Source organism: Pristis pectinata, chromosome 5, assembly GCF_009764475.1.
Source record: "Pristis pectinata isolate sPriPec2 chromosome 5, sPriPec2.1.pri, whole genome shotgun sequence".
NCBI lineage: Eukaryota > Metazoa > Chordata > Chondrichthyes > Rhinopristiformes > Pristidae > Pristis > Pristis pectinata.
Genome location: NC_067409.1, coordinates 99,096,839 through 99,115,403, shown reverse-complemented (window position 1 = coordinate 99,115,403; position 18,565 = coordinate 99,096,839). Strand labels below are relative to the sequence as shown.

General features: G+C 42.4%; 1 protein-coding gene across 2 annotated transcripts in view; it reads right to left on the bottom strand.

Annotated features, from left to right (window-relative positions):
* Window positions 1–18,255, bottom strand: part of LOC127570239 (uncharacterized) — a 63,278-nt gene extending 45,023 nt beyond the window's left edge. Inside the window, exon 1 of one of the 2 annotated variants that reach the window (XM_052015561.1) lies at window positions 17,916–18,255. Coding sequence is in view for 1 of the 2 variants with exons in the window: in XM_052015560.1 (XP_051871520.1) it covers window positions 17,920–17,991 (72 nt within the window). In the remaining variant the exon portion in view is untranslated. The remainder of the gene's footprint in view (window positions 1–17,915) is intronic. The other variant, XM_052015560.1, reaches the window with a different exon arrangement.
* Window positions 18,256–18,565: the final 310 nt, after the last annotated feature.

Below are 18,565 nucleotides of genomic sequence, written 5' to 3'. Positions count from 1 at the left end.
CAGGACAGGTCTAGAAGGTGGTTAAAGGCATACGGGATGCTTTCCTAGATTAGCCATGGCATAGAATACATGAGCAAGGATGTTACGCTATATCTACATGTAACATTTGTTTGGCTGCAGGTTCAGTGTTGTGTACAGTTCTGGTGACCACATTCCAGGAAAGATGTGATCTTACAGGAGACAGTGCCGAGGAGATTTATGAGGATGTTGCCAGGATGGGAATAATTTAATTGAGGAAAAATAGGATAGGCTGGAGTTGGCTGTGGAAAGAGTTAATTGAGACATATAAGATTATAAGGGGCCTAGATCATGTAATAGGAAGGACCTATTCATTAGGAGAGGGGTCAAAAAGCAAGTGGCATAGATTTAAAGTAATTGATAGGAGAATTGGAGAGGGAATGAGGGTTTTTTATCAGCCAGCATGTGGTGGGGTTCTGGAGCTCACTGCCTGAAAGGGTGATAGAAGCAGGCAGAAACTCTCATCATATTTAAGTGTTTGGACATAACTTGCAGGGCCATGGACAAAGTGCTGGAAGATGGCATTAGCCAAGGTAGCTCTTCAATTAACACAGATCAAATGGGCTGAATGGCCTCCTTCTGTGTTGTAAATTTTCTAAGATTCTATCAATCTATATTCCAAAGTGCTTCGAAGACAATATATCCAGTAATCATTGCTGTGGTCACCACTGTAATGTCAGAAGTACAGAAGGCAATGTTTGCAGCAAACGGCATTGTATCGATGACCAGCTAATTTGCTTGTTGGTAGTGCTGAGAGAGGGAAAAAAACTGGAAAATGTTAAGTAGTATTGGCAATGATAACTATTGTGACAAACGTAGGGGTAATTTTGGGAGTAATTTTCCATTTTATATTGCCCCTGATTGACAACAATGCACAGCAGCCAAGTGTTGTTCAGAGATGCAAACTCTCGCTTTGATTTCTTGGGATAGATCAACTAGCACCAACATGAAATTCCTCCACCCACTCTTTACAGAGAATGTTAATTCTTTTAAGCATCATGTTTTAAAAAAACAACTGCTTTAGCAGTTTGTTTAAACTGCAGTCTACTGCATTCAGTGCTCCAAGTGTTGCCTCCTCTACACTGGTGAGACCAAACGCAGACTAGGTGCGCGTTTCGCAAAACACCTGCGCTCTGTCTGTAACCACAACCTGCATCTCCCCGTTGCCAGTCACTTCAACTCCCCCTCCCACACTATCACTGATATGACAGTCCTCAGCGTCTTCCACTGCCAGGAGAATTCCAAGTGCAAACTGGAGGAACAGCACCTCATTTTCCATCTTGGGACCTTGCAGCCTAACGGCATGAACAATAAATTCTTCCATTTTATTGGCATTGGTTTATTATTGTCACTTGTACTGAGGTACAGTGAAAAACCTGTCTTACAAACCGATTGTACAGGTCAATTCATTACACAGTGCAGTTACATTGAGTTAGTACAAAGTGCATTGATGCAGTACAGGTAAAAACAATAACAGTACAAAGTGTCACAGGTACAGAGAAAGTGCAGTACAATAAGGTGCAATGTCACAAGGTACATCATGAGGTCATAGTCCATTCTCATTGTATAAGGGAACCATTCAATAGTCTTATCACAGTGGAGTAGAAGCTGTCCTTAAGTCTGGTGGTACGTGCCCTCAGGCTCCTGTAGCTTCTGCCCAATGGAAGAGGAGAGAAGAGAGAATGTCCCAGGTGGGTGGGGTCTTTGATTATGCTTGCTGCTACACCAAGACAACGAGAGGTAAAGACAGAGTCCAAGGAGGGGAGGCTGGTGTCCATGACGCACTGGGATGTGTCCACAACTCTCTGCAGCTTCTTGCGGTCCTGGGCAGAGCAGTTGCTGTACCAAGCCGTGATACATCCAGATAGGATGCTATCTATGGTGCATTGGTAAAAGTTGGTGAGAGTCAAAGGTGACAAACCAAATTTCTTTAGCCTCCCGAGGAAGTAGAGGTGCTGTTGAGCTTTCTTGGTCGTGGGATCTACGTGATTTGACCAGGACAAGCTGTTAGTGATGTTCACTCCCAGGAACTTGAAGCTGTCAACCCTCTTGACCTCAGCACCATTGATGTAGACAGGTGCATGTACACCGCCCCCTTTCCTGAAGTTAATGACCAGCTCTTTAGTTTTGTTGACATTGAGGGAAAGGTTGTTGTCATGACACCATTCCACTAAGCTCTCTATCTCCTTCCTGTACTCTGACTCATCGCTGTTTGAGATACGGCCTACAACGGCGGTATCATCTGCAAACTTGTAGATGGAGTTAGAGCAGAATCTGGCCACACAGTCACGAGTGTATAGGGAGTAGAGTAGAGGGCTGAGGACGCAGCCTTGTGGGGCACCAGTGTGGAGAATAATCGTGCTGGAGGTATTGCTGCCTATCCTCAGATTGCAGTCTGTTTGTTAGAAAGTCAAGGATCCAGTTACAGAGGGAGGTGTTGAGTCCTAGGTCTCGGAGTTTGGTGACAAGCTTGCTTGGAATTATTGTATTGAAGGCAGAGCTGTAGTCAATAAATAATAGTCTAACGTATGTGTCTTTACTGTCCAGATGCTCCAGAGCTGAATGTAGGGCCAGGGAAATGGCATCCGCTGTAATCCCCACCCCCACTTCCCCACAAACACCCCCCCGCCACCATGTTTCTTCTCTTCGCCCCTTTCCTAGCCTCTTTTTTTTCTACGTTTTTTTCCTCTCTCTCCTTACCTTTGACCCATCCCCTGGTGGATCTGCTCTCCCCTCCTCCCCCACACCTGCCTATCACTATCTCTTACCTGCATCTACCTATCACCACCTTGTGCCCACCCCACCTCCCCTCTTTTGTCCACCTATCACTGCTCTGCTTTTCCATCCTATATATGGGGCTTCCCCTTTTCCTATGTTCAGTCATGAAGAAGGGTCCTGACCCGAAACGTTGACCGCCTGCTTTTCTCCACAGATGCTGCCTGGCCTGCTGAGTTCCTCCAGTATCATCGTGTTTTTCATCTAGATTCCAGCATCTGCAGTCTTTTGTTTCTCCAGGGGGAATTATGATGCTATTAGGCAGGAACTTGGGAGCGTAAATTTTGAACAGATGTTCTTGGGGAAGTGCACAATGGAAATGTGAAGGTTGTTTAGGGAGTACTTGCACAGGGTTCTGGATAGGTTTGTCCCATTGAGGCAAGGTGAGGATGGTAGAGTGAAGGAATTATGGTTGACAAGAGGCATAGAATATTTTGTCAAGAGGAAGAAAGAAGCTTACCTGAGGTTTAGAAAGCATGGATCAGACAGGGCTCTGGAGAGTTACAAGGTAGCCAGGAGGGAGCTTAAGAATGGACTTAGGAGAGCTAGAAGGGGGTATAAGAAGGCCTTGGTGAGTAGGATTAAGGAAAACCCCAAGGCGTTCTACATGTATGTGAAGAATAGGATGATGACTAGAGTGAGGGTAGGACCGATCAGGGATAAAAGAGGAAACGTGCCTGGAGTCGGAAGAGGTAGGGGAGGTCCTTAATGAGTACTCCGCTTCAGTACTCACCAGTGAGAGAGACCTTGACATTGGTGAGGATGGTGTACAACAGGCTGACACGCTAGAGCATGTCGATGTGAGGAAAGAGGATGTGCTGGAACTTTTGAAAAACATTAGGATAGATAAATCACTGGGGCCGGATGGGATATATCCAAGGTTATTACAGGAAGTGAGGGAAGAGATTGTTGTGTCTTTGGCGATGATCTTTGCATCCTCACTGGCCACAGGAGTAGTGCCAGATGATTGGAGGGTGGCAAATGTTGTTCCTTTGTTCAAGAAAGGGCGTGGGGACAACCCTGGGAATTACAGTCCAGTGGGTCTTACTTCAGTGGTGGGCAAATTACTGGAGAAGATTCTTAGAGACAGGATTTATGGGCATTTGGAGAAGCATAGGCTGATTAGGGACAGTCAGCATGGCTTTGTGAGGGGCAGGTCGTGCCTCATGAGCCTGACTGAATTCTTTGAGGATGTGACAAAGCACATTGATGAAGGTAGAGCAGTGGAAGTGGTATACATGGATTTTAGTAAGGCGTTTGATAAGGTTCCTCATGGAAAGCTCATTCAGCAAGTCAGGAGTCAAGGGACCTAGGGAAACTTGGCTGTGTGGATTCAGAAATGGTCGCCCACAGAATTCAAGAGGGTGGTTGTAGATGGAGCGTATTCTGCCTGGAGGTCGGTGACCAGTAGCGTTCCACAGGGATCTGTTCTGGGACCCCTGCTCTTTGTGATTTTTATAAATGACTTGGATGAGGATGTGGAAGGGTGGGTTAGTAAGTTTGCAGATGACACAAAAGTTGGTGGTGTTGTGGATAGTGTAGAAGGTTGCGGTAGGTTACAACAGGATATTGACAGGATGCAGAACTGGGCTGAGAAGTGGCAGATAGAGTTTCACCCAGAAAAGTGTGAAGTGATACACTTTGGAATATCGAATTTGAAGGCAGAATACAAGGTTAATGGCAGGACTCTTAGCAGTGTGGAGGAACAGAGGGATCTTGGGGTCCACGTCCATAGATCCCTCAAGGTTGCCACGCAGGTTGATAGGGTTGTTAAGATGGCGTGTGGTGTGTTGCAGCTCTATAAAACTCTGGTTAGACCACTCGTGGAGTATTGTGTTCGGTTCTGGTCACTTCATTATAGGAAGGATGTGGAAGCTTTAGAGAGGGTGCAGAGGAGGTTTACCAGGATGCTGCCTGGATTGGAGAGCATGTCTTATGAGAATAGGTTGAGTGACCTGGGGCTTTGCTCTTCGGAGAGAAGGAGGCTGAGAGGTGACTTGATAGAGGTGTACAAGATGACAAGAGGCATAGATCGAGTAGACAGTCAGAGACTTTTACCCAGGGCGGAAATAGCTAACACGAGGGGGCATAATTTTAAGCTGATCGGAGGAAGGTTTAGGGGTGATGTCAGAGGTAAGTTTTTTGACACTGAGAGTGGTGGGTGCATGAAACGCACTGCTGGCAGAGGTGGTGGAGGCAGATACATTAGGGACATTTGAGAGACTCTTATATAGGCACATGAATGACAGAAAAATGGAGGGCTATGTGGGTGGGAAGGGTTCGATAGATCTTACAGCAGGATAGAATGTCGGCATAACAACTTGGGCCAAAGGCTCTGTACTGTGCTGTAATGTTCTATGTTCTGATAAGTGTGAAATGATGCACTTTGGGAGGACTAATAAAGGTAGGACATACACAATGAATGGTGGTTCCCTATGGAGTATCATGGAAGAGAGGGACCTTGATGTACAAGTCTAAGGATCCCTGAAGGTGGCAGGACAGGTAGATAAGATGGTGAAGGGTGCATGGGGGAAGCCTGCCTTGATTAGATGGGGCATGGAATACAAGACCCAAGAAGGTTATGATACAATTTTATAAAACATTGGATAAGTCACAGCTGGAGTACTGTGAGTACTGTGAAAATGTGCAAAGTAATGAAGCTGCAGAAAGCATTAAGTATGGGTTTAGGGTGAGTCACAATATGCAGCCTGGAAGTGATAAGTTTCAAGTTTGAACTCATGCACAGGAGAAATAAACTCGTTGAAGTATGGGATCATCAGGTTAAGCCTTGCCATTTGTAAAGTGGGAACAGTACAACGTGGCAGCTCAGAGCCAATCCAAGAACATCCGGAGAATTAAAATCTATAATGAAGCATGGGAACCTTTCAGCTCTTCTGGAGAATAGATGGAGGGATTTTTTTGAAGGTCAAACCATATTAATGAGGTCAGGGGCGAGGGTGAAATAGCCCCTGCTTGAAATGAAGCCATATGAGAACATAAGAAAACAATTCTTCTGACAGATACAGACACAGATATAAATGCCATTTTAGCAGATCTCCTGTCCCCATACAAGATGAAAGACGTTATGCTCGATCAGGTAACAGAAAGGTTGCAGAATCACTTTAATCCAGCACCCTCAGAGATTGTAGAAAATTATGAATTTGGAGTCGGAAACCAAAACTCAATTGGTAGGGACTATTAGTCACTATAAAACGGTGTTAGGAAATACATCACAACGTGGTCATTTTGGTGCCTTCCTAAACCAAGCACTGTAGTACAAGTTCATGTGCGGTTTAACAGCTAAGAAGATTCAATCCAAATTATTAAATAATCAAAATCTAATGTTTCAGCACCCAAGAAAGATAGCCACATCGATAATGCTGGCTGCCATAAATGCAAGCTAAGAGTCTCAGGCAATATGTAACATTAGGGTTAATGCGGATATCGGTAGGCGTCAGTTGCAAAAGCAGTTCCGACATTAAGCTCAAGATGTGAGTGAACCTGGCATGAAAAGTGAAGCAGATGGGAAAGCTGGTTTAAGATGTAACATTAATCAGCCATAAAATGTGGCAGATCAGTACAGCAAAATGCTTACTTCCAAAAAGAAAGGCCATAAAATCTTAGTGTTCACGGTTAGACCTGGAAATGGCAAGGCAGATTCACCCAACATTGAGGCTGATGAGTAACCTCAATGTTATACAAGTGAATCTTCAACAATATTTTCACCACCACCACCACCATGCTGGAAAGACAGCAATTGAAAGGTTAAAAAGAAAAAATAATGACTAGTATATTGACATGAAGATCAATACACCTGCTGATTGTTCATTCACAGACAGACGTATTTCTATCAATAAGTTCAGCAGAGTGCTGTTAGCAGAGATTATGCTGAATTTGAAGGCATATTCAGGTGAGGCACTGAAAACCGTAAGGCGAATGGGATATATAGTCTTGTATAATGTGAAACTATCAATCATCGTAGCTGCCTTTACAAACAGAGCAAAGCCATTGGAGAAAGATTGACTCAACGAATTAAGGATGGATTGGAAGAATGTACTCTTTGTGGTGGCTTTGCAACTGGATAAGCTTCAAGGACAATATACCGAATTGTTCAAAGACTTATTTATTAAGGGGCACAAGATTCACATATACATTTAAGCCTGAAGCCAAGCCCATTGATTCAAGTCCAGTACTGTAACAGTATCATAGGCTCTGAAGACTCATGAACAGTTGAACAAACATGAATAATGCAGAGCAATGATCAAAACTGCAGTGAAACTCTGATAATCCACTAACCTATTGTTTGGAAATCCTGATGGTTTGGCATCAGACTCACCTGGTTCTGTTTCAAGCACTCCTTTTATATACACTGGGGCCCCATTTCCCACACTGCCTTTAAACTCACAGGGGCCCTGTTTCCCAAACACCTTTTAAACTCACAGGGGCCCTGTTTCCCAAGCACCTTTTAAACTCACTGACGCCCTGTTTCCCAAGCACCTTTTAAACTCACTGGCGCCCCGTTTCCCAAGCACCTTTTAAACTCACTGGCGCCCCGTTTCCCAAGCACCTTTTAAACTCACTGACGCCCCGTTTCCCAAGCACCTTTTAAACTCACTGACGCCCCGTTTCCCAAGCACCTTTTAAACTCACTGACGCCCTGTTTCCCAAGCACCTTTTAAACTCACAAGGGCCCTGTTTCCCAATACTCATTTTAAACTCACCAAGGCTCTGTTTTCCACAGTCCTTTTAAAATCACTGGGGCCCTGTTTCCTGCATTCCCTTTAAAGTCACCAAATTTTGTTTCCTGCATTCTCTTTAAACACACTTGGTTCACTGGAAAATCTTTTATACTACTGTATAACATCAAATAATGTGAATTTAAAAATGCATTGGTACATTAATAGGAGAATATCCAATAGTTTGGAAAATCTGCCAGCTGGGTCCTCTCTAAATTCCATTGTTTGGTATCAAACAACCAGAAGTCTCCTGGGTTTTCGGCGATTATGAAGTAACACTTAACTAAGCAATAGATGATGACCAATACTCTGCCATGTTGCATGATCTCTCTGCTGATTTGCAGAGGTACAGGTTTTTAATAAGCTGAACCTGCCTTGTGTGCAATTCAACGTCGATAAAGAAAATCGATATGAAACTTGATTTCAACTGCCATCGAGGAAGCAAATCTCTGAACAGCAGAAAGGTATTGAGAAGCATCATTCCAAATTCCAGAAGAGCAAATGTATCTTTCTGAAGGAAGAGTTGGTTTATTTGATTGATTGATTGATTAACTTTATTGTCATTTCCCTGAGTATTTACATACACAAAAAAAAACAAAATACTGTTTCTCACCAGCTCATATCAGTGCAACAAAAGAACAGTGATAAATATCTAAAATAGTCAATTAAAATAGTCTGAGGGTGAATGAACGTGGCCTGCAATAGGTCAAGGAGAAGGCTGAGACCATTGTTAGGGTGAGAAAACTCAAAACAACCCCAACCTTGATCTTTAGAGTTAGAGAGTCATAGAGAAATACAGCACGAAAATAGACCCTTCAGCCCATTGGGTCCATGCCAACCATCAACCACCCATTTACAGTAATCTTACATTAATCCCAATTTTTAATTCTCCCCACATTCTCATGAAGTCCCCTCTCACTTACACAATTGGGGCATTTTTACATTGGCCAATTCACCTAACAACCAGCACCTCATTGGGAAGTTGGAGGAAATTGGGGCACCCTAGCAGTCACAGGGAGCATGTGCAAACTCCACACAGGATTAAACCCAGGTCTCTGGCAGTGTGAGGCAGAGGCCTCTACTGGCTAGCACCATTTTGCTCCACCTCTAGTAGCTAAGCCACTGTAGCTTCTTAGGCATTTTCCAGCATAATGCCAGGTTTCTGTTGCATCGACTGTTGAAGAATAATGATCGATAGTGGTGGAGGAAGAAACAGAAGAAGGTGCGACAATGTTTGCCTCAGCAGTAAGCTCAACTGGTACCATGGTCTGAAGCTTGGATGTGACACCTGCAGTTATGGAGTCAGGGCATATTATAGACAACGGTGAGGAAAGGCCTGTTGCCTATGTGTTGCGCAGATAACAAAGAGTGAGAAAATTATTCCTAGATATAGAAAGAGGTGTTTGCAATCACACTGGGTATCAGGAAGTTCCACCAGTTTGTGTCAAGTAGACCATACATTGGGTATTCTTTGTCTCAGGTCTGCATTTCCCACAATGATGGCCCTAAGAATTCAGCGGTGGGCCTGTACCTCAGATCAAATACTGACAGTAAAATTCAAATGAAATGTTCCAGAGGGTTATATTTCCTAACAACACAGAATGGCCATCTTGCCCATTGAGTCTATGCCAGCTATAAAATATAATCCCATCCAATCCCATTTCCCCACTTATTTTCCATGTAACCCATCTCTCACAAGTGCCCATTAACATCCCCTAATTTGCCCCACCAGTCACCTACACTTGGGCCTAATTTACAGTAGTCAATTAATTTCACAGCTAGCCACATCACCAAGCAATGGGGGTGTGGGGAGGTATCCATACAGTCACAGGCAGAACATGCAAACTCCACACAGACAGCATCAGAGGTCAAATAGAACCAAGTCACTGGAGCTGTAAGACACCTGCACTACCTGCAGTGCCACTGTGCTGTCCTTATTGAGTTTGCCTTATGAAAACGCCCCAAGACAGATATAACAAATGTAGTGTACCCCTTACAGGGAGCAGAGGATGACTTCCCTATGACAGTGATGGAGATGGCAAGACTGACACAGAAGGACCCAGTCTCTGAATGAAGTATACGAGTATATCTTGAGTGGCTGGACAGATACAGATACGTACAATGTACTTACAAAAACTGTACCACTTCCTCCTTGTAAAGTAAGGAAAGAGTGAAATTAATTAAACAAACGTCTACAAATTTACAGTTTAACAACTCATGGTCTTTTTGGCCTTCTTAATTTTCTCATTGTTACTGGTGTTAGTCTTGAATATATAACGTATATATGAAAATGTAAGCCTTTTCATCACAGACATTACTCGCTGGCCACAAATCAAGGTGCATTAAATGGATTACAGGGTAGTTATACTTAAAGAACCATGAGGAAGAATAATGGAAGAACTTTACTCAGACATTTGGTTGCAGTTCATAGCTTAGCCGATTGCCATGACATAGACAAGGATGTAGATCCAGCCAGTAAGTTTACGATGTGTCAAGTCTGCAGAGCACAGACTTCAAGTGCATCACTCCAAGTGTGGAAGCAGCCTATGAGACCATTCCAGCCGTGAGAAAGGTATGGATTGAGTTGAAGCATGTGGAGCCAGGTACCACCACTGTGGAATACACCACAGAAGAACTCAAATCCCTTTTTCCAACCCATGAAGAGATTGTTTTAGAAAATGGTACACAATTTGGGTCATTTCAGTTTGAGCATTATGTTAAACTAACTGGAATCAAATATCTTCATGTCTTAAATGGAGAAATTGATAGTAATTAACCAGCAGATAATAACACTGTGTGTGTCTGTGTGTGTGGGAATGTCTAGCTAATCTAGCCAAGGGATACAACTTTGGTAAATGGGTTATCTTTTGGGTAAAAAGGAAGGTTTTTCGCCATCTTCAAGAATAATTTACAGATGTACAAATATGGATTATAGGATGCACATCCTTCATTCTCAGCTGATTTGGAAGTAGTTATTCCATCCAATTCCTTGTATAACATACAAAGAGAAATGTGCAAAAAGGTCCCTTTTCCCAACTGGCCTTAATGCTCAGGCTTCTGATTCAAGGCTCTGAATTTGGAGATCCTATGAATCCGAGAGTTTATCATTTGTCCAAGTAACAACCGGAGACAAATTTGTTAAAATGGTAAAATAATCATGGCAGAACTGTAGAGAGATATAGCAGTTTTTGACACTTGACCCAGCTGTATACAACTCACAATTGCAGCTTACGTCTTCTGCAGTCTGTCTCTGATGCTCAAGTTAAGCTCACTTGGAAGAGGTAGGAGAATGCCAAAACACACCTCACAGAAAACTTTGGGGTTACAAAGATGTTTAGATGATACCAGGCAGAATTACTTGACCCGGTAAAAAATAAATCCACTTTACATGGCATATGAGATAGTGCAGATACTTGAGACTTCTTTGTGGAAATCCCAGGGATTATTTTGCAAAAGTTGGTAAAATCCCAGGTATCTAATTCTCTGCCCTAACAATATGTTGGTTCACTTTCTAATGCATGGAAAATCACACTATTGTAGAGGGAGAAGTGTTGTATTGCCAAATGTCTGGTATAATAAATAAAACAACTAAAATAAAGGATAGTAGTTGTCAAAGCAGTTCTTGATATAATAATTGACACCATCCCCATTCTTGAATTGCCAGAAATTGTAACATAAATGGAAAACATAATTATTAAACAGAAGTAGTGGATTTTGAGAAAAAAATGAGATCCAAAGACATTAGTTTCTTTAGTCACAATACATCCACAAAGCACACAATCACTAACTTCCATTAATAAGCACTTTAACAACAGTGAAACACCTCAAGCTGCATCATGGAACATAGTACAGCACAGGAAAAGACCTTCGGCCCATGACGTCTGTGCCTGAACACAATGCCAAATTAAACTAATTTCTTCTGCCTGCACATGATCCATATCCCTCCATTCCCCGCATATTCATGTGTCCATCTAAAAACCTTTTAAATGCCACTATCGTATCTGCTTCCACCACTACCCCTGACAGTCCATTCTAGGTACCTGCCACTCTCTGTGTAAAAAAACCTGCCCCACATTATCTCCCTTAAACTTTCCCCCTCTCACCTTAAATGCATGTTCCTCTACTATTTGACATTTCTACCCTGGGAAAAAGGTTTCATCAGACAAAACTGTACAGTGAACCACTCAATCAGATTATGGTAGGTAATTAGAAGCTTTGTCAAAGAAGAAGGTTTGCAGAAATGTCTGAAGGGAGGATAGCGATGCAGAAAGGAGATAATTCCAGAGCATAATACCTTGGCAATTGGGGGCACAGCCACCAATGGTGAAATGATTAAATATGGGGACTAGACAGAAGGTAGCATTGAAGGGATATAGAAATCAGAGATTACAGCATTAAGGAGGTGCAAAGCCAGGGATAGGTTTGAACTCACACATGGAAATTTTAAGTTGGGAGTCGACTGACATTCTGCAAGTAGGTACAGAATCATCTGTATTCTTGGATAACTGCACACCTCGGGAGGGAGCATGAACAAGCTCTCAGCTGGCAGTGGAAGAGTTGCAGGAATGGTGAGGTAGTCAGAATTGTAAAGGAACTCACAGTAATTTCAGTAATCTCCAAATTTTAAACCTGGAAGAGTTGCTTCCAGGTCTGCTTGCAAAGAGGAGTGTCTCCAGTTATGAGAAATTCAGATGCCATTGATGATTTAGAAAAGTTTTTAGTGTGTCTACCTGGTCTGCTTTTTTCCCCAAAGGGATATTGCATGATTACCATGACATGACTGTGAAGTAAAGAATTACTCATAATATCATTGTAGCACAGAAGGAAGTCAATCAGTTCATCAACCCACATCAGTTTTTTTGTCAGAGTAATTGGGTTAGTCCCATTGCTGGGTTACATTGCAAGACTTACCAATCCCTTTTTCAAAGTCCAGATTGAATTGCTTCCCCTGCCCTTTTAAGCAACATATTCTAGATCATAACTACTTACTGCATGTAAATATATTTAGACTTATTCATCACAGAATGTTAATGCGATTGGCAAGGCCAGCATTTATTGTCAATTCCTAATTTCTTAATTGGGCCAAAAGGCCTGTTTCTGTGCTGTATGACTCTTATAGCAAACCTTGTACAATAGTTTCATGATCACAGTTATATATAGTAGCTTATTATTTCAATTTTAATTAATATCTTGAATTACAATTACTCAGCTGTCATTATGGGACTTAAACATTTGTTTCTTGATGAGTAGTCCAGGATGTTAATGTGAGCAGCACAGTGGTGCATCTGATAGAGCTACTGCCTCACATCGCCAGAGACCCAGGTTCTATCCTGATCCAGGCTGCTGTCTGTGTGGAGTTTGAATATTCTCCCTGTGACAGCGTAGGTTCCCCCAGGTGTTACAGTTTCCTTTCACGTCCTAAAAACATTCAGGTTGGGAGGTTAATTGGCTACCGTAAATTGTCCTTCGTGTATAGGTGAATGGTAGAATCTGGGGTGGAGTTGTTGAAAATATGGAGAATAAAAAACTTGAGAATAATGCACGATCAGTGTAAATGGATCAGCATGGACTCAGTGGACCGAAGGGCTGGTTCTGTACTGTATTTGTCTAAGACTCTAATTTAAGACTTTAATTTAACCACGATGCTACCCACTGATTCATCTCAGTTACCTTGATTCTTTTGACAATCATTTCAAATCTGGGCCTCTAGTTCTTGGCCCTCTCGTCACTGAGAACAGTTTTTTAAAATTTACTTCGTCAAGCTCTTTGTGATTTAAGCACTTTTATCGAGTCACTGCACCATTTTCTACTCTAAGAAAATGACAGCTTTTGCACATAACTGTAGTGCCTCATTCCTGAGACAAAAGCTCTTCTGCACCCTTCCAAGGTCTTCACATTCTTCCTAAACTGCAGTGCCCTGAACTACACAATACTCTACCTGTGACTTAACAAGTATTTTGTTAAGCCTCATCATAGCATCTCTACATTTGTAATCTATCCAAATATTTGTAAAGCCCTGTGTCTTGTATGGTGCTTTAACCAATTTATTGAAGAGTCTTGTGAACTTCAAGGATATCCTGTCATCTATAATTTCTTTCGTAATCTGAAATGCGACAATCATTGGGCCTCAATGGCGAATAGACTGCAATTCCAGCTGGGGATCCGTAAACACATACAAAGCAAAGCTCTCTGCTTGTTTCCAGATGCTATAGCCTTGAGATAAACATGTCTAAGTGCAGATTGGGAGCTGCTAAACTTAAAAAGACACAGGAACTGTCTTTTACAGAATAGGGTCTTGTATTGACAATATTGACATTAAACTTCCAAAGCTATTTACAGTCAATATGGTCTTTTGAAGAGGCATCTCTGTTGTGATTTGGGAAACATGGCACACCAGACTTTAAAAAATTGTCAGGGAGTAAATATTAGCCATTCAACTCTCCCTCAAAATAGTTCATATTCACTAAAGATGTCACAGACAAAAGGTGTCAATGGCACTGTACCCCTTCGGTGCTGCTCTGGAATTTCAGTCTTGATTTCTGTGCTCAGCTCTTGGTCTAGAACATTTGAGTCAAATGCAAGACTGCTGACCATTGAGTCACAGTTGATAGTGTGGATAATTTCTTACCCAATGGGTACAGAATCACTCACAGCACAACAGGAGGCCTTTCAACTTGTATTGTCTGTGGCTGTTCTGTGTTTTCCACATTGCTCGATTTCACAGCTGTATCCTAGTTTATTTTTTATTAAATGTATCCACCTCCCTCTTGAAAACTAGTATGAATTCTACTTCTGCCATTACTTCTATTTGGTATGAAGCCTCCAATGCACAGGATCGCAAGAAGCTGCAGAGAATTATGGACTCAGCCAACTCCACCACGGGCACAACCCCCCCCCCCCCCCCCCCCCCCCCCCCCCCACCATTGAGGACATCTTCAAGAGACGGTACCTCAGGAAATTGGCGTCTCTCATTAAGGACCCTCACCATCAGGGACATGCCCTCTTCTCATTACTACCATCAGGGAGGAGGTATAGGAGCCTGAACACCCAAATTCAATGATTCAGGAACAGCTTCTTCCCCGCTGCCATCATATTTCTGAACGATCTATGAACTCATGAGCACTACCTCATTATTCCTTTTCTTGCACTATTTAATTTTGTAATTTATAGATTTTTATGTCTTTGCACTGTACTGCTGTCGTAAAACAACAAATTTCACATCATATGTCAGTGATAATAAATCTGATTCTGATTAGGCTATTCTAATCCCTAACAAACTCTTCCATAAAAAAATATCTTCATCTCGCTTCATTTTATATTCCAGTAATTTTAAATTACTGTTGCCAACACAATGGAAATGGATTCTTTCCTACTTGGTGCATCAGAACCATTTTTACTTTTGAGTGATGGAAACCACTCAGTAGATAGAGGAACCACCTGTGGAAAGAGATACAAAGTTTCAGGTTGATCATCATCAGAAATGGGTGGTACAGTAGCACAGCAGTGGGTGCTGCTCCAACGTGGCTCCAGCAATCTGGGTTCCATGGGCAATGTGAGGGAAAACAGGTTGCAGGAAGATAGGTGGGAGAATGGGACTGAAAGGCATAGAAAGCATCCTATCCAGATGCATCACGGCTTGGTATGGCAACTGCTCTGTCCATGACCGTAAGAAACTGCAGAGAGTTATGGACACAGCTTAGCACATCACGGAAACAAGCCTCCCCTCCATGCACTCAGACAGACTTTTCGCTGCCTCGGTGAAGCAACCAAAGACCCCACCCACCCCAGACATTCTCTCTTCTCCCCTCTCCTATCAGGCAGAAGATACAAAAGCCTGAAAGCACATACCACCAGGCTCAGGGACAGCTTCTATCCTGCTGTTATAAGACTATTGAACGGTTCCCTAGTACAACAAGATGGCCTCACAATCTACCTCATTATGACCTTGCACCTTATTGTCTACCTGCACTGCACTTTCTCTGTAGCTGTTACACTTTATTCTGCATTCTGTTATTGCTTTACCTTGTACTACCTCAATACACTGTGTAATGAATTGATCTGCATGAACGGTATGCAAGACAAGTTTTTCACTGTACCTCGGTGTAAATGACAATAATACACCAATTCTAAAAGGTATACTCTGAGAACTGGCAGAGACTCAATGTGCCAACTAGCCTCCTTTTTCACAAGGAAATATAATAAATGGGGAATTTTTCTTCATCCACTCTTTTTCTCCTTCAACTTTGCCCTCCTTTTTCTAACCTTTCTCCAATTCACCCTGTTCTCTGCCACATCTGCATCTGTCTTTTTTTTGTTTTATTGGTTACAGAGACAGACCTTTGTGTACAGCCCTCGTGAAGTCTCCAGATGTGACATTTACATTGCTGCTCAGTTATCAATTTGAATTACAGCAATCTGCAGCACAAATGAAGCACAACCTGTAGTGTTAAGTAAAACGTCATTCATGATGCTCCACCAATTTTTATGCTAATACATTAATACAATGGAAAGCAAATTCACAATTACTATTCCATTATTGGTTACAATTCACAATTACCATTATTATAGGTTAGTGCTTCTAACTTGGATCCGATGTGTAATCAGCTGCATTATGTACTCTGTGAATTATTTAAATCCAATAGCAACAAATGCCATTTTGTCCCTTCACCCCACCCTATCTATAGACCACACACAATTTTCCCTCCACAGATTCTATATGGTCCATTAACAGCTCAAAAGTAATAGTTTAATGAACAGATTGGTTCTTACACACTTCCCTCCAATGAAATGCACAAAAATACTGATATGATAATTATTTCTTAAATGCAGCTGACACTCCTAAAAGAGACAAAAATGCAGCATATGATGTTGTGTTTAATGCATCACTGTTGCTGAAAATAGACATAAAAATGAAATAACCTGAAACAAGAAATCTGAATTGTAAGTGAATAAAAGCACAACGTAAAGAAAATCACTCTCATGCCTTTTAACTGATTTGAAGAAATTGTTTAAGAAACAGTTGTATTGGACAAGGTACAGTAGCACAGTGATTATGTTAACCAGCAACCTGGAGTAATGATCCAGAGATGCGAGTGAGTTTGACTCCAACCAAAATAGCTTGGGAGTTTAGAGTCATTTAATTAAATAAAAACTAATCTGGAGTGAAAAAAGAACTACCAGTAATAATGACCCTGAAATTATCAGATTGCTGTAAGAAAATTCATACTGTTTCGGTAAGGATACTTGCCATATTTACTTTGTCTGGCCAGTTGATTGACGGATTAACTCTTAACTCTCCTCTGAAATGGGCAGCAACCCACTCAGATCAAGAGCGATAACTGACAAGCAGTTACAATGAACCCACATCCTTTGAATGAATAAAAAATAATCTCAAGGTAAAATCTTGCAACACAGAATGAACTCTTCAAAATTCAATTCTTCATGCCCATGTCAGCTTTTGATAGAACTGTCCAACTTCATCCCAAATCCCACATTTCCCCATAATCCTGAAAATTAGTCTTCCTCAAGTCCATGTAGATAAATAAAGGGGATTACTGTAACCATTACTGGATATACAATTAAAACTCCTGCAGCCTGTCACCTTGTCCTACCCAGGCATTGTTTACGGTGTTTGCTTTCCCTCAATTTCCTCCCCCTGTTTAAGATCCAGGCCATACTCGGACACAGATCAATGCTGACAACTCTCTGCTTGCACAGATTGGTGTCTGCCAGTCTCGTCCATTAAATCTTAACCTGGGAAGAAGAAACAATGACCAACCGTGTGGACCCGGACAGCAGGCCCAGAGTTATGCCATAATGCCAGCTCTTACCAACAAAAATCAGAACTTAGATCATGGGTCTCAGTTAAAGTTTGTGGGACATGGCTGTGTAAATCTGCTGACGCTAAATGAGCGGTAAGATGTGTTTCAATGTACGTGTGACTAATAAAGAAATCTTATTTTAAATGTTGACTGTGATGCTGGGGTAAACTGCGGGGCTCTTCAGAAATATTGCCATTAACATCCAGCCGAGGTCTCTGTTTAATACCTCACCCAAAGGAGGGAACAGCACTCTCCTAGTTCTGCGGGTGAGTTTGTGCTGAAGTCTCTGCAATGGAACTTAAACCCACTTATTTCTGAATCATATTTGGGAGATGCTCCCAACTGCGCAGCTGACCCCAAGGGTCACCGGTGGGATTGCTCAAGGTGCCAGCTCCCTTATCTGTATTTATAGGTTACATTTTACCAGTGCTGAAGTGAGCACAATCGCGTAAATTATGAAGTTGCCCCTCTCAGGATAAAAAAATTGACTGGCGGCCAAGCACACGTGGTGGGACGGCTGACAACAGGAATCCAACCCTTCCGAGAGTGCCGAGCAGGGACTTACTTACATGTGCAGTGAAAGCGCAGCAACACCAGAGAATCCCAATGCACTTCTGGAGAACGCGGCTCGTTGGCTTCATGTCTGGGACCAACGCACCAGCAAGGTCCAAGCAGTGCGCAATCGTTTCCCCAGCCAGCGGGCAGCACCTCTCACCCGAACCGGTGGAGACCGAGCAGGGTCCGGCTGGCTGCCCCGGTGATCACGGGCTGTCGGGACAGACTCGCAGGAGGAGCTTATGTTGATGCAAAGGTTTTACTACAGCCCGAGTTTGCGGAAGTTTCCCCAGGCAGTAACTCGACACTGGCAGAACAAACTGTGCGCACTTGCAACAGAGAAAGATATGTTTACCGGCATGGCGTTACCACTTTGCACCTTTATATCCCGAGAGAGGAAGTTCCTTTGTAAAATAATATTTTGTTTAAATATTTGTTAAACGGTGTAAATTTATGAATAAGCTTACACAGTTTAATATTTATTTTAGATTCACTTTTCTAACGTCCTTGATTCTTCGTTGGTTCTTTTATTTTTGCATCACCAACATTGGTCTCCGTACCCCCTTCTGCATTGCTCACCACTGCTCCTCTCTCACCGACCTGTTCCGTCTCCTCCACTCAGCAACGCTGCAGTTTCAGTTCTCAATCCCACCAGGAACC